Source organism: Thunnus albacares, chromosome 14, assembly GCF_914725855.1.
Source record: "Thunnus albacares chromosome 14, fThuAlb1.1, whole genome shotgun sequence".
Classification (NCBI taxonomy): domain Eukaryota; kingdom Metazoa; phylum Chordata; class Actinopteri; order Scombriformes; family Scombridae; genus Thunnus; species Thunnus albacares.
In genome coordinates, this window is record NC_058119.1 from 459,110 (window position 1) to 473,808 (window position 14,699).

At 38.6% G+C, this 14,699-nt stretch overlaps 1 protein-coding gene across 2 annotated transcripts in view; it reads right to left on the reverse strand.

Annotated features, from left to right (window-relative positions):
- piezo1 (piezo-type mechanosensitive ion channel component 1) overlaps nt 1–14,699 on the reverse strand; it is a 171,888-nt gene that overhangs the window by 117,457 nt on the left and 39,732 nt on the right. For both annotated transcript variants that reach the window (XM_044372289.1, XM_044372287.1), the window contains exons 3-4: nt 14,414–14,579; nt 11,088–11,229 (exon numbers count right to left, since the gene is read on the reverse strand). In XM_044372289.1, the coding sequence (XP_044228224.1) occupies nt 11,088–11,229; nt 14,414–14,579 (308 nt within the window). The remainder of the gene's footprint in view (nt 1–11,087; nt 11,230–14,413; nt 14,580–14,699) is intronic.

A 14,699-nucleotide genomic window follows, 5' to 3' on the forward strand; every position in this document is an offset into this window, starting at 1 on the left:
AACTGATGAATTGAAGATCTTTTATTCCATGATCTAAATGTTTTTAATTGATATGTTATAATGCCATGTTAGAAGAACCATATATCATTCTATACTGTGATATGACACATTCTAACAGCATTTCATCCTATTGATTTTGTCTTACTGATTAAATTATTTAATTTGAAGACACCCCAAACCTATTCCCATCACATTTTTTTTCCTTTATTTGACAGTGAACGGTGTAGAGAGGAGCAGTTTCGGTGGCATGACAGCAAATGCATGGTCATCCTTGGTTGCAAGTCTAGTATGTCTAGTGTGTGGCCTTAGCAGGTCAGAGATACATCTTGGAGCTAATCCTTTTAATGCTAGAATTTTCAACTGTATTCTGTAAATTATGGGAGGCCAGTGAAGGGTTGCTAAAGTTGGGTTAATGTGTACTCTTCTCATGGTTCCAGTTAAAAAGCCAAGCAGCTGCAGTATGGACTAATTGCAGACAATTTTGTATTTTTAACTGAGTGCAGTATATGGAGAGTTACAGTAATAAAAATAGGATGAAATTTTGATGATGGGGGTACACTGAACTGACCAGTTTAGTATGTAGAGAAATACAGAAGCATATGTGGTTACTACAGCTGCGTGTAAAGCAGCTGTAAATGACAAATAACCATTAAAAATCCATTCAGTTTTAGCTAATTGCAGAGTATTTTGACATTCCTATTATAATCATGATAGATGTTTTTTTTTAACAACGATCTAAATGTATGCAATGTTTGGAGAGTGTTTAACTAAAATTGTTGATTTACATCACTCAGCATTATTTTGTAATTGCTGACATTCAAGCATTTGGTTTGTGCTTGTTGACAGAATCAGTACATGACAGCACAGTCAGATGAGTGACATTCCAGAAAAATTCTCAGGGAAATGTTTAAGACCCAATTCCTACCAAAATACTAACAGCACTCTTTGCACTGTATCATGTGAATGAAACTCCCATCTGTTCATTCCTCTCCTATTGCCTCTGCTCTAACTCCACCCCTGTGCTGTGCACCAAAATACCAAACAGCAAAGCGCCAACTTATTGTAACATTGCCTGTACTAGGTTTTGTGCTGCTGTGAACACAGAGCTCTAAACTGCACAAGCATGTGCATAAGAGTGTTTATATTTATGGTGAGTGATCAGAAAACAGAAATCCCTAAATATGTGACACAATGCATAGTCCTGTGATAAATCCTACTTTAGTAAAACAATGTTTGCTCAGACTGTTTTCCAGAGGGGCAACACATAAACACCTATATGTACAATATGTGTACCTATAGGCAAAGTTTGTCCAGATAATAAGGATCACGTTTTTCTTATAAAACTTGTATATGCGTAAAAAGGGATCTGGAAGATGCATACAGTATTAGGGATGAGCAGAGAGCTTTTACGCTTTTAATTTTAGAAAATTAAAGTGTTACAATAAGTGTTTATGAATAAACTACCTTACGAAGGAGGTCCCCACACCGAGTCTCGAACTGGAGTCTCCCAGATCATAGATGACTGCACTGACTACTGAGCTAAAACTTTACTCATCACCTCATTGCAGACAGACCTCTACCTATTTATACACCCATAACACAGAGACAGGTAGGGATGAACTTCAAAGGTGATTCTTGCTTTGTACTTTTATTGCCTATTTTTTACGACCTAACTTTGTGGAAAGGAGAAGGAAACAACAGGTTATGGAGAGTCCCTTGCGAGCACTTCGCATGTGTCAGTGGCTCAGCTTTATCTCTGGGGAACACCCCCAACTCCGGGAGTGTTGTCCAAATAAGGAAATGTGTGTCATGTAGCAGGTGGATGTGACTCCCCTCGTTGAGACCTGCTGATAGATGTGACAATGAAACAGAGGAGAGAGACTGAGATAGCGATGTAACCGACTTTTGCGCTAGTATTTGACATGGATTTTTTTTCTTCCTGAAAACAAATAATTTTTAAAATATTTGTATGAAACAAATATTCGTAAAAAAAAAAAAACAAAAAAAAAACAACACTATTTGTGCTTTGCCAAATAATATATTTGTATTCCGGCACACCCCTATACAGTATGCCAATTCCTATGACGTGGGATTTATATAAACAAACCAAATGAGCATGAGTGTTAGCTTTATGACATTAAAATAAGTCAAACATTTTTGTTTTGTTTGTTTTTGTTTGTTTGGTGTGTGTTTTTAGTAGAAACAACATATGACATGATAAGTTGCTTATATACTGTAATGTGTGGTATGGTCTGTGTGCACATGAAAGGAATGCTGTTTACCTGGCTTTGCTTCATCCTGCTGAGCAGCACCACTAACAGAGCATTCCCAAACACAGAGGCCAGATGGCATGTAGTGATAGGCTTTTATTACAGATACTGATGTCAAACCACTTCCTTTTTAGATACTTGCATGTGTGCAACATTTCAGATTAGAAAAAAAAATTGGTTAAATAAATTTGAATATTTGTTTTTACTTCAGTAGTAGAGAAATGTTTATTGAGTCTATGCCAATGGTCTATGCCAATGTTTAAGTCAATTATAGGTCCCCTGATCTCTTACACACTGCTTATACTGCAGTATACATGTAGTTTATGGGACACTGAACACAGACACAGATTGTACCACTTTTCTTTACTACATGTTAATGTAAAGGTTAATAGATGCAATACTCCGGACTAATTCACCACATTATCAAAACATCCAACTAGGATAAAAAATAGAAGCTCCCCCTCCTTGCCAATAACTGAAGATACACATACACACAGAGTGTTCCAATATCTTTGTGAATCTAAAAATACAGTTGCACCAGTAAAACACATGTTATGCAGTGACAGCTGGCAAAGATCCAATGTTTCTTATTGCTGAGACAGAAATATCACACCAACTACCCCTCCTACAAAACTTAACTGCTGTGTGTAAAAGTATCAAGTCACAGAAGTGAGTAATTGGCTTGGGGTACCCTCTGAAATATCCCAATGCATATACTGTAAGAACTGATTAATCTTCTGGTTTGTGTCTACATGATGAATCTTAGTCTGATATTCACACTCCACCAACTCCTGAGGAAAATATCTGACTCTTAAGCTGCTAAATGTTCCACTATGTTCACCAGCTAGTCTCTAACTTTGTCTGCTGTTTGATGCTGAGCATGTAGTGTACAGTGGGTCACTGAAAACAGCTGCTTCTGGAAACACTGCTGACAGCAGTCAGAGTGATCAGTCAAACTGTAGGGCTTAAAACCAAAACTATGAGTTAAAATATCCTAAAATTGTTGTTGTTGTCATTGTTAATATAAAAATATTGATAAGTACAGCTTAAAACATTGTATCATGGCTGCAAAAACATTTTCAAGTCACTGAACATCCCTTCAAATCCAGTTATATCAATCATTAAGAAATGGACACAGTATGACACAGCTGTACATCTTTCTAGACAATTACAATGTACAACTTTCATTTAATCATTTCATTTTCATTTTATCCAAAGCGACGTACATCTGAGAGCTGATACAACACAAGCAGGGATGTAGTCAGGAGAGAACAACACGAGTAAGTGCCATAAAGCTAATTTTGAGTCTGATAGGACGCAGATGCCAACAGGCGGTGCAACAAGGCAATGCATTGAGTGTATAGATTGCATAGAAGTAGATTTTTTTGTTTTGTATTTTTGTTTTTTCTCTACCTTAAGTCCATCAAGTGCAGAGGTGTTTGCGAAAGAGTTGGGTCTTTAGTCTTTTCTTAAAGATTGAGAGGGACTCTGCAGATCGAACAGAGTTTGGTAACTCATTCCACCACCAGGGAACTACAGAAGAGAAGAGTCTGGCTTAGGGCCCTGTTGTGGTGGTGGTACGCCTTTCATTAGCAGAGCGTAGTGAGCGGGAGGGAGTGTAGACCTGAATGAGGGAATTCAGGTAGGCAGGAGTCTTTTTAGTTGCTGTTTTGTAAGTGAATGTCAGGGTTTTGATTTTGATGTGGGTAGCAACTGGGAGCCAGTGGACAGATATCAACAGCAGGATGACATGTGCTGTTTTGGGCTGGTTGAAGGCCAGACATGCCGCTGTGTTCTGGATCATTTGCAGAGGTTTGAACGTACATGTGGGGAGGCCTGTCAGTAAAGAGTTGCAGAAGTCAATGCATGATATTATGAGAGCCTGTACCAGGAGTTCTGCTGCATGCTCAAACAAGTAGGGTCTGATCTTCCTGATGATTCTAGAGCAGGCCATCATCAAAAAGAGTGAGTAAGAAGGAGACTAGTGAGGGAGTCCACCAAGAGACCTGTGACAACTCTGAAGGAGTTTCAAACTTCAGAGGCTGAGTCTGGAGAGAGTGTGCATACAGCAACAGTTAGCTGCAGTCAGCTGGAAGAAACTGCAACTTTGGTCTGCCATCATTAGACTCTGCAGCTAGAGGGTCAAAAACTGCCAGAAATACTACAGTATTTATTCCCTCTCACTATCATATCATCTCTCAAAACCTTAACTGGAAAATGTGTTTTACTAAGATTCCATTGTCTTCCCCTTCCTCTGACCCATATCTGTACCTTTTGTTTGGGTGGTTATCATGGAGACAGAAAAGAATGAAAGTGAGACAACAACAAAAAAACAACAACTTGAAAGACAGCATGTCTGTCTGTGTGTGTGTGTGTGTGTGTGTGTGTGTGTGTGTGTGTGTGTGTGTGTGTGTGTGTGTGTGTGTAGAAGCTTTGGTGGAAATAAACAAGGAGAGTTTGTTGCTGTATGAAGTAGATGTGTTTGCAAGATACAGTTGCTCACCAAGCCATCTGATTTTATCACTGTAAATTGTTTGACACAGCTGCTAGCTGTGTCTACTGTCCTCAGGTCTGTGAGAAGCCACAGGTGGAGGAAGTACTCAGATCCTCTACGTAATTAAAAGTACCAATACAGCAATATTCCATTACAGGTCTTGCATGAAAAATCCTACTACAGTAAAAGTACATAAGTATTATCAACTTGATGTAGTTAAAGAATTGCAGTAAAAGCGGTGGTTTGGTCCCTCTGATTGGTATATTATTATATATGACATTGTTCAATTATTAATACTGAAGCATCAGTCTGTAAGCAACTTGTTACTGTTGTAGCTGTTGGAGGTGGAGCTAGTTTGAATTAGTTTATATACAGTTAGCTAGTTTAGTCCAGTGGTTCCCAACCTCCAAAGGGGTTACCAGACAAATCTGAGGGGTTGTGAGATGATTAATGGGAGAGGAAAGAAGAAAAAACAAAGTTCTGATACAAAAATCTGTTTTCAGTTTTTGAAATTTTTCTCTAATCTTTGATTTTTGGTGAAATATTGGATCATTTGAACATGTATTGAAATGAAACCATGTGAGAAGTTTAGAGGGAAAAAACCCTATTTGGTGGAGCTGTTAACAACTCATAGACACACACACTGCTTTTTGAAAGAAGAAGACTGGTTTCATCTTTAACAATGTGTTGTATTTTAAAATCTTGTTATATTATCCATTGTGTCAAATCTTCATCTGAAAAGTAACTAAAGCTGTCAAATACATGCAGTGGAGCAGAAAGTACAATATTTCACTCTGAAATGTAGTGGAGTGGAAGTATAAAAAAGCATCAAACGGAAAAAGTAAAGTACAAGTACCTCAAAATTGTACTTTAGTACAGTACTTGAGTAAATATACTTAGATACTTTCCACCACTGGCCACAGATGCTTGTTATCAGAGATTCTACCACTGATCTCAACATGGAGCTGGTCAATCTGAGAAGCATCACACACAGGGCTCACACACAACAAATCCTGACAGTCTTAACAAAGTTCGGTCCTGCACAATACAACAACAAAAGTCATATATACATAAATAATATGTAGACATAAATACATATCATCCAGGCTAATGTAATAATAATGTAACAATACCATACCATTTATTTACTTAGGCCAGACTTTGTTTGTTTGCAAAGGACACTTTTAAACATCATGTAAACATCAGATAAGGTCATAAAATTTTCTTCCCCTCTTATTTTCTTCCTTTATTGTTTTCTCCTTATTCTGTTTCTTTTTACTTTAATTATTCCATTCTTTATTTCCTACCTTTTTGTCCTTCCATATCTCCATTTTTTTAGCTTTCCTTCTGATCTGAAATCACGAAAATCCCCCAAACTGGAGATACAACAATATCACTTTGATAAACTAAACTCTACTTCACAATGAATGTTCTAACTCAAGGTATTATAGTACATTTGACTACTATTATTGTTAACTGTTACCTTTTACAAAATGTGAATGTAGTTTTGTGAATTTGAATGTTGTAATTTGTTTCATTTATTTTATTTTTTGGCATTATAGCTGAAAGTGCAGAGAGACAGGAAACAGGAGTAGAGAAAGGGTACATGCAACAAAGATCAGATCGCTGATGTTAAATTATGTGGTATGCATGTGCAGTGATATTTCAAATCTCAGATAAGGATTTCACTACTTCTCCCAGTTTCATGATGCTATAATGCAAGTTAAAGGTAAATCAGTATTGCAACTTTAAAGCTAGAATGTGGGACTTTTGTTTCCCCCTTCTGGCAGTAAGAGTAAAGGGGGCTGTGGTTGCCTGAGTACAAAGACGTTACTATGATGAGTGGAAGACATATCTCTTTGTTTGATAACGTTAAAAGTAAAGTTAGACTTTTCGGTAGGCTTCCCGACTCATCTTAAAAAAAGTTGAAAGAAAAAGAGTGAGAGAGAGAGCTGAGAGCACCAGCAAGCAAAGGAGCAGCTGTGGTCGAGCGAGCTAGAGAGTGAATGAAGAGAGAGTTGGTAGCATGAAAGCCGGGAAATCAGATAAATAAAACATTATTTTCTGATTGTTTCACAGCAGTTATGTTCTAGAGCACAAACCAATCATTAGCTACTGTAGTTAGCCAGCCCCCAGCAGCCTGGCTGACCTAGCATAGCTCCTACTCCCCCAGTTGTTCCCAAGCAGCCGGGAAGCCAGGGTGACTGTCCAAAGGAAGCGTAGCCACAAGCAGAAGCCCACAGTTCACCACCAACCAGTTCACGTTTCTAACAGGTTCTCCCCACTCAGCAATGCACCCACTGAGAAACCAACTCTGATTATTTGTAGCTCCGTAGTGAGAAACTAACTAACATAGCAACACCAACGGCCATAGACAAATGTATTCCTTGTGCCTGAATGGTCGACATAGAATCAAATTTAAAACTGCTGGCCAAGTGTAAATATGGTAAAATTATTATTCACGTCGGCGGTAATGACTCCTGATTACACCAAGCGGAGGTCGCTAAAATTAATGTTGAGTTGGTGTGTGCATATGCAAAGACACTGTCGGACTTCATAGTTTTCTCTGGGCCACATGGAGCCACATGTCATCATTCAACTGCTGGCTGTAAAGGTGAGTGAGTAAACGATGTGGGCTTCATAGACAATTGCCAGACTTTCTGGGGAAGACCTGGTCTGATTAGGAGAGATGGCATACATCCCAATTTTGAAGGAGCTGCTCTCATATTTAGAAATATGGAATATTATTATTATATGACATCGAATAATAGTCATAAATATTTTGAGTTTGTCAAATGGTTTGTGAAGTTTTGCAGCTGTATAAATATCTTAGAAAATATCTTGTGCATGTGTGAAAAAGTTTTGTGCATACAGATATATTTTGCACATGTAAAAATGTTTTGAAGCTGTAGAAATATTTTGTGCATGTGTGAAAACGTTTTGTGCTCACAGATATATTTTGCACGTGTGTAAAAGGTTTTTGTAGCTGTAGAAATATTTTGTGCTTGTGTAATTAAAATTTGTGCAGGATTTTTTTCCAACAGTGAGGTTTCACAAAGTCTGAGAGACAGACACACAAATTTCCTACCTTTGTGTGTGACAGTGAAGATTGCATGAGAGATGAACACAAAAATTTCCTACCTGTGTATATGACACTGAAGTTACAACTACAAACTGCAAGTAATGAGCACCAGTTTTGACCCTGTTTTTACATGTGAATTTTGAGTGGTCAAATGCAGAGTCACTCTGTTCAATCAGAGGGCAGATGGTTCCGTTGCATTCATCCCCCTGCAGGTCTTGAAAGATGGATGACAGTACAAGCTCTCCTGCAGCCCAGGTGGGTTTAATTGTACTTGAGGATGCCGTAGATATTAATGGCAAATATTTAATGTGTTGTATATTTAGCTTGTGGTTAGTTTGCTGTTACTATAAGGCAACGCAGTTTTCCAAATGCATATTTTGAAGTTCAGGAAAGCTGCTTTATGTACCCAGAATATCTGTTATTTGTTTTTGGGAAGAAAAAAAACATGTCAAATACCAGCACGCAGGTCGTTACATCGCTATCTCAGTCTCTCTCCTCTGCTCTGCTGTTACATCTGTTATGGAATTTTCCATCTTTAGGGGTTACAAATTGGGTTGTATTGGGTCAAGCCTGGGCCTTGATGTCACACTGTAATTCTTAAGCAGGACGGAGACATTCTCTCCTCTCCTTGAGACTCCTGCTGTCCAGATGTTTTGGGAAAAGCAGAAACCTCTCTGATAAAGGGTAAATTAGCATTGCCATGGTCACCAGGGTCGGAGAGGGCCTTCCTAGACAACACAGATAGGTAGGATGTGTAGCCAGAATGTGCTGACAGTGACCTGAAGTTCCATGCAACGTGACCTGAACTGACACAGGTAAAACGCAGTTCCTTGTTTAGAAACTAGTGAACCAATTAGACTAATTTTTCATGTTGTAGGCTGATTTGCTTAGGTTAAAGACTAAGGGTCAGACCTTCAGGGGGCAGAACGGAAAGAGACAGCATCCGAGTTGCAGATGACTTCGATGTTCCCTATTTCAGTTCTCCTTGATAAAGTGCTTCAATAAACATTTTCAGCTTTCAAGACATCAAAGGCTAGTGTTCGTTTTTCTCCACTGTGCTGACCATCGCTCAAAATATCAACAACAACATCTGTCAGCAGATCTGAACGAGGGGAATCACATCACATCCTGCTACATGATGCACATTTCTTTATTTGGACATCACTCCTGGAGTTGGGGGTGTTCCCCAGAGATAAAGCTGGGCTGCTGACACACACAAAGTGCTCCCAAGGGACTCTCCATAACCTGTGAGCCACTTCTCCTTTCCACAGTTAGGTTGTACAAAATAGACAATAAATGAAAAGTGCAAGAATCGCCTTTGAAGTTCTTCTCTACACATTACACACTGCGCTGTCTCTGTGTTACAGGAGTATAAATAAGTAGAGGTCTGTCTGCACATTTGTGATAAACTTGGTTTTAGCTCAGTAGTCAGTGCATTCGTCTATGATTGCGGAGACTCGAGTTTGAGACCCAGTGTGGTGACCTCCTTTGTAAGATGTTTTATTCATAAACACTCATTTTAACACTTTAATATCTGATAATTAAAAGCATAATAAAAACAAAAACTGGATTTTTATGCATATTTCTTATTATTTCTTATTATTTCCTATTACTTTTATTTGAATACAAATATAAATAATTTTAACCTTTCCATATACAATAATCATAGCTCTGTATCCCAAGTTTTTGATATTGTCAGAATCTCCCATTTATTTCTGTTTGTGCTTTTTGCTCTGCCTTTAATAATCATCTTTTCCTGCAAATAGTAATGTTTTAAAAAATAATATGAATATATGAACTCAAAACCTGCTTTTTTGGAGAATCAAATATATAAAGTTTGCCAAGCAACACAACAGTATTCAATAACATATTTTTATCATCTTGATAACCCCAAATAATATTGAGATTGGACAAAGGTAAAAGGATTGCTTGTTCAGATAACCAATTTGCCATGTGCTGCCAAAAGGATGCAATGACTGGACAATACCAAAAAAAAAAAACCCCATTATATCCTCCTCCTCATCACCACAAAATCTATAGATATTATTCTCAGTTATTCTCAATATCTTAAGCATTTGTCTTGTTGGTAATATCTTAAAAAAATGTTTTTACTGGAAAGCCCAAAAGTAAGTGGAGCAAGATGACTAGTAAATAAATAAATTCAATATTTACTTGTGGATCTAGAGTCTCCAAAAGTAAAATGGGAGGCAGAGCCTTCAACTATCAGTCTCCTTTCCTGTGGAATCATCTTCCAGTTGACAGACACTCTCTCAATGTTTAAGAGTAGGCTTAAAACTTTTCTTTTTGATAAAGCTTATGGTTAGGGCCAGCCCAGGCTTGCCTTGGACCAGCCACTAGTTATGTTGCTATAGGCCTAGACTACCGGGGGACTTCCCATGATGCACTGAGCTCCTCCCTCATCCTACCCCTCTCCATCTGTATGCATTCATGTACCATTAATGCATGTTACTAACTTAGGTTCTTCCCTGGAGTTTTGTGCTGTCTCGCAGGTTCCTATGGATAAGGGTTGTGGATCCCCTAGTTGTGGATTGCGAGCTTCCATGGACCGTGGCTAGGTGGACCAATGTGGTCCTGCTTGTCATCCATGCCTGCTATCATTATTATTATTAGTCATACCTCTATTAGTATTATGGCCTCTCACCTAAAGCCCGATTCTGCTTGAGGTTTCTTCCTATTAAAAGTTTTCCTTGCTGCTGTTGCCAAGTGCTTGTTCATGGGGGAATGTTTGGTCTCTGTGAAATAAAGAGTACAGTCTACACCCGCTCTATGTGAAAAGTGCCCTGAGATAACTTCTGTTGTGACTTGGTGCTATGTAAATAAAACTGAATTCATTTGAACTGAATTTCCATCCATGCAAAGTTATTCAGTTATTCAACTTACAACTACTTGTTGTAATACGTTAGTTGTAGGTTATTCTTTTAGAAACCATAGACTAGGCACAATAAAGATATTGTATTATAACATACAACATGCAGTTTAACAACAACAACAACTTTAAGTCTGCAGAACTTAGACTTGTTGTTAGTAGTTACTAGTAACTAAACCCAGATTCTTCCCTGTTTAATAAAAAATGATGTATGAAGTGAATACTAAACCTGGATAACCCTGTTCATGGGTGCAGGAGTTATGATGAAAAAGCAGATTTCATCTATGTGGTCTTTGATTAATGGCTGTGTACTTTGTGTAAGAATCAAATCAAACTCAAACCAAAATGACTCACTGATGTAATGTTGGCAGCAGCCACCATTTCTCTGTTCCTGACCAATCTGCTGCAGAGGACTATGGTTACCAAGGCAACCACACACACACCCAGGTCAGGACACAGGAGGCGTGACACACTCCAAGGATCATCCAAGGGAAGCCTACAGGACATACACACACATATATATGGAAAGGTTAAAGGAGCAGTGTGTAAGATTTAGTGGCTTCCAGCAGTGAGGTTGCAGATTGCAACCAAATGAATACCTCTCCCCTCACTCGCCACTTCCAAGCGTGTAGGAGAACCTACGGTGGCTGCAAAACTTGCAAAAAATGCAAAAGACCCTCTCTAGAGCCAGTTTTTGGTTTTTCCATTCAGGGCCACTGTAGAACCTTGGCAGTGCAACACTAGGGGGCCCACTCCCGATGTAAATACACTGTCAGAAGTAAGGATTACAAAATGGTTCTTCTTCAAGGGCTGAGGTTTTACCCAGAACCATTTGCTTTTGAAAAACCCCTTTCTGAAAAAGGGTTCTTCAAGGGTTCTTTGTAAGACTAATGGTTTCAGTAAGAACCCTTTCCATCCAAAGAACCCTTTTTGGAAGAAAGGGTTCTTCAAGGATTGTTGAAAGCATGGGTATTAGAAGATCGTCACCCTCAAATATTAAAATGTTTACCCATGTTTCAAATAGTATTTTTAAATGAAGATGTATCTGGAATCCCCTTAATCAATTAATTTTACTTGTGTTCTGCCATAGTCTTGTTGATATTTAAGATCTTTTTTGATATATATATATATATATATATATATATATATATATATATATATATATATATTAGTATTTTCTAATTCATGATGTACAACACTTAACTGGTGCTTTTATAAAAAGCACCACCACCAATAGTGGCAGTGCACCTTATAATGTAGCTACATGATGTGCTTTCTGGTGAGAAGAGCTTGTCTTGAACCCTCAATCTTCAAAATAGCACTGCTGTGCTCTTACCTAATCAGCCACCATGTTAGCTTTGTTTTTACCATTGTAACTACAACCTCCGGAGGGAGGAACTCATGAGCCAAAAAATTGCCCTTACTTATCTATTTTTCCTTTATTATGGATGGTGGGAGGGCTGGGGGTATGGAGGGCTACAGTGTGGAGGGGTGTTGGAGCTCGGAATTGAATCCCAGTCTCCCAGGGGAAAGGCCGAATGCATGATGCCTGGGAGCTGGCTGCCCTGTTGGGGTTAGTATGTAGGAGCTGAGAGATGGTTTCCCTACAGATTGCACCACATGGTCTGCCCCTCTCTACAAAACAGGTGTGAGATATCAATAGTGATTACTGTTCACACATTGTGTGATCACCTGTGTATGAATTGATACTAGAGGTTGGATTGAAGTGACAGAAGATCAGAAACTTCAGAGAAGCCAAAGGACTTTTATGGTGAAAGGTGGATTATTTTAAATAAATTAATGTGACAACATTGTGGGGTTCACTCACTGTCACCTAATTGTGTGCCAGTGGAGGCTCTTAGAATAGGAGTTGGAGGAAAGGCTTATTCAATCTGTTCCACTGTCACCATTATTATGTGCCCATACTCTGATTGCTCTCATTGGACCATGCATTACTTTGTTGTTTGTAGATGGCTTACTGCTTCATCTGGTGTAGTAAGTGTACCTAGATTGATGCTACTGTCTCTTCCCACTCTGCTTTGTCGACATTACTGGAGATTACACAAATTCACCTGCTACGGACAGCCTGATGTGCCTGGTTTGTGTCCTATTTGCCATATTGCTAATTCCACTGGTCCTATGCTCACTTTTGATCTGTTCCCCCCAAGGACCTACACAGCCTCTCCTGTTCTATTGGCTTATCCTCAGAGAGTCTCCCCTCCTTATGCATCATTGTTCCAAGACTATTAAATAAATCTTTTTCTCATTAAAAATTATTTGAATATTTTCTCAATGTCAACATGATAAACATTGGTAATTGTAATATAGATTTTCAAAATGATGGATGACCACAATATACAATATATGGGATCTATAGATTACAATATGGTTCTTCATAGAACTCTCAGAAGACAAGAGGGTTCTAGGTGAAACCCTTGAAATATAAAAGGGTTCTCTGTTCTCGATAAAACCCTTAGAAGGTGAAAAGGTTCTGGATAGAACCCCCAGTGAGGGTTCTGGTTGAAACCATTCAGAGACAATTATAGGTATAACCTAGTGGCAACTTCCAGGGCTGAAAAGTGATGCCAATGCGGAAGTGCCAAAAACCTGCATTCTATCTAATGGCCATCAGAGGGCGACTCCACTAGCTGCAGAAAGAAGTCCGATAATCAGTATGGAAGTCTATGAGAAAATGACCCTACTTCTCTCTTGATTTATTACCTCAGTAAATTGTTTCCTAATGAGTTTATGATCTCAATTGGTAGTTTCAAGTCTTCTTCAATACAGCATGATGTTCATTCAGTAAAATTTGACGATAAAGCAGGGTATGCTTTAGGGTGTGGCTATGTTGTGATTGACAAGGCGCTACCAAGGCGACAACGTTGCTTACATAACGTAACCATAGGCCTAGCTGCTGCTATTTCACAGTATATTTTCATTTCACTAAAGTTAATTGAACATTGTGATTGCCTAAAAAAGTCTTGTTAGCGTTTGGTGACAATAAAAGACATCAATGAATCGGATGATCAGTTTTTTCTGGTGAGTACATTTTGTTTTAACAGTTTTAGGCCTGTTTTTCACTAGCAAAAATTAGCATTAGCATTAGCATGATCACAGTTGACCATAGATTGTAAATGCACCATGCTAACAGAGCTAGCAGTTAGGACTATGGTCAGCTCAACCTTCTCATCCAAATATGGTCACTTCTGGCTCCAGAAATCAAATATGGCGACAGCCAAATCCATGATGGCAGTGGTCAAATTGCTACACTCCAGGCTTCAAATTGACAGTTCGCAAACCAGTGGGTGACATCACGGTGACTACGTCCATATTTTGTACAGTCTATGGGTATAACCCTTTATGTTGGGTTCTAGAACCCTCTGTAAAGGTTCCAGGTGGAACCTTTATAAAAGGTTCCACAAGAAACCAAAAAGGGTTCTCCTATGGGACAAGCCAAAGAACTTATATGGTTCTAGTCAGCATCTTTATTTCTAAGAGTGTATAAAGGGCTCATTCTAAGGTAATGAAAAGACAACAATTCTTATTCTCATGGGATTATACACTAATTAAAACATACTTGCTCTCTCATATTCTATCTATCCAATTTACTAGACATTGGCATTGATAATTAATGTCACACCTACAAGGACTACTGTAGTCATGTGGTTTTGCTTACATACCTGGACAGTCCTATATGTCTGGTTATGCTGTCCCATTGTGAACAGTTATCACCGATAGCAATGTTGAGAGGAGGATAGGTGTATAGCACCGTCTGGAAGCAGATATGAGCCAGTACAAACAGTAGACTGGTACAGAATACTACTTTGATGAAACGGCCTGTGTGACCTGGAAGACAAAGAGACAAGAAAGTGTGAAGATCAAATCAGAGGAAATTAAATTGAATTTACTGTCAAACACAACTTTCAATCTTAGGTCTAGGATGTGTTTAGCCTAACGCATCAAAAG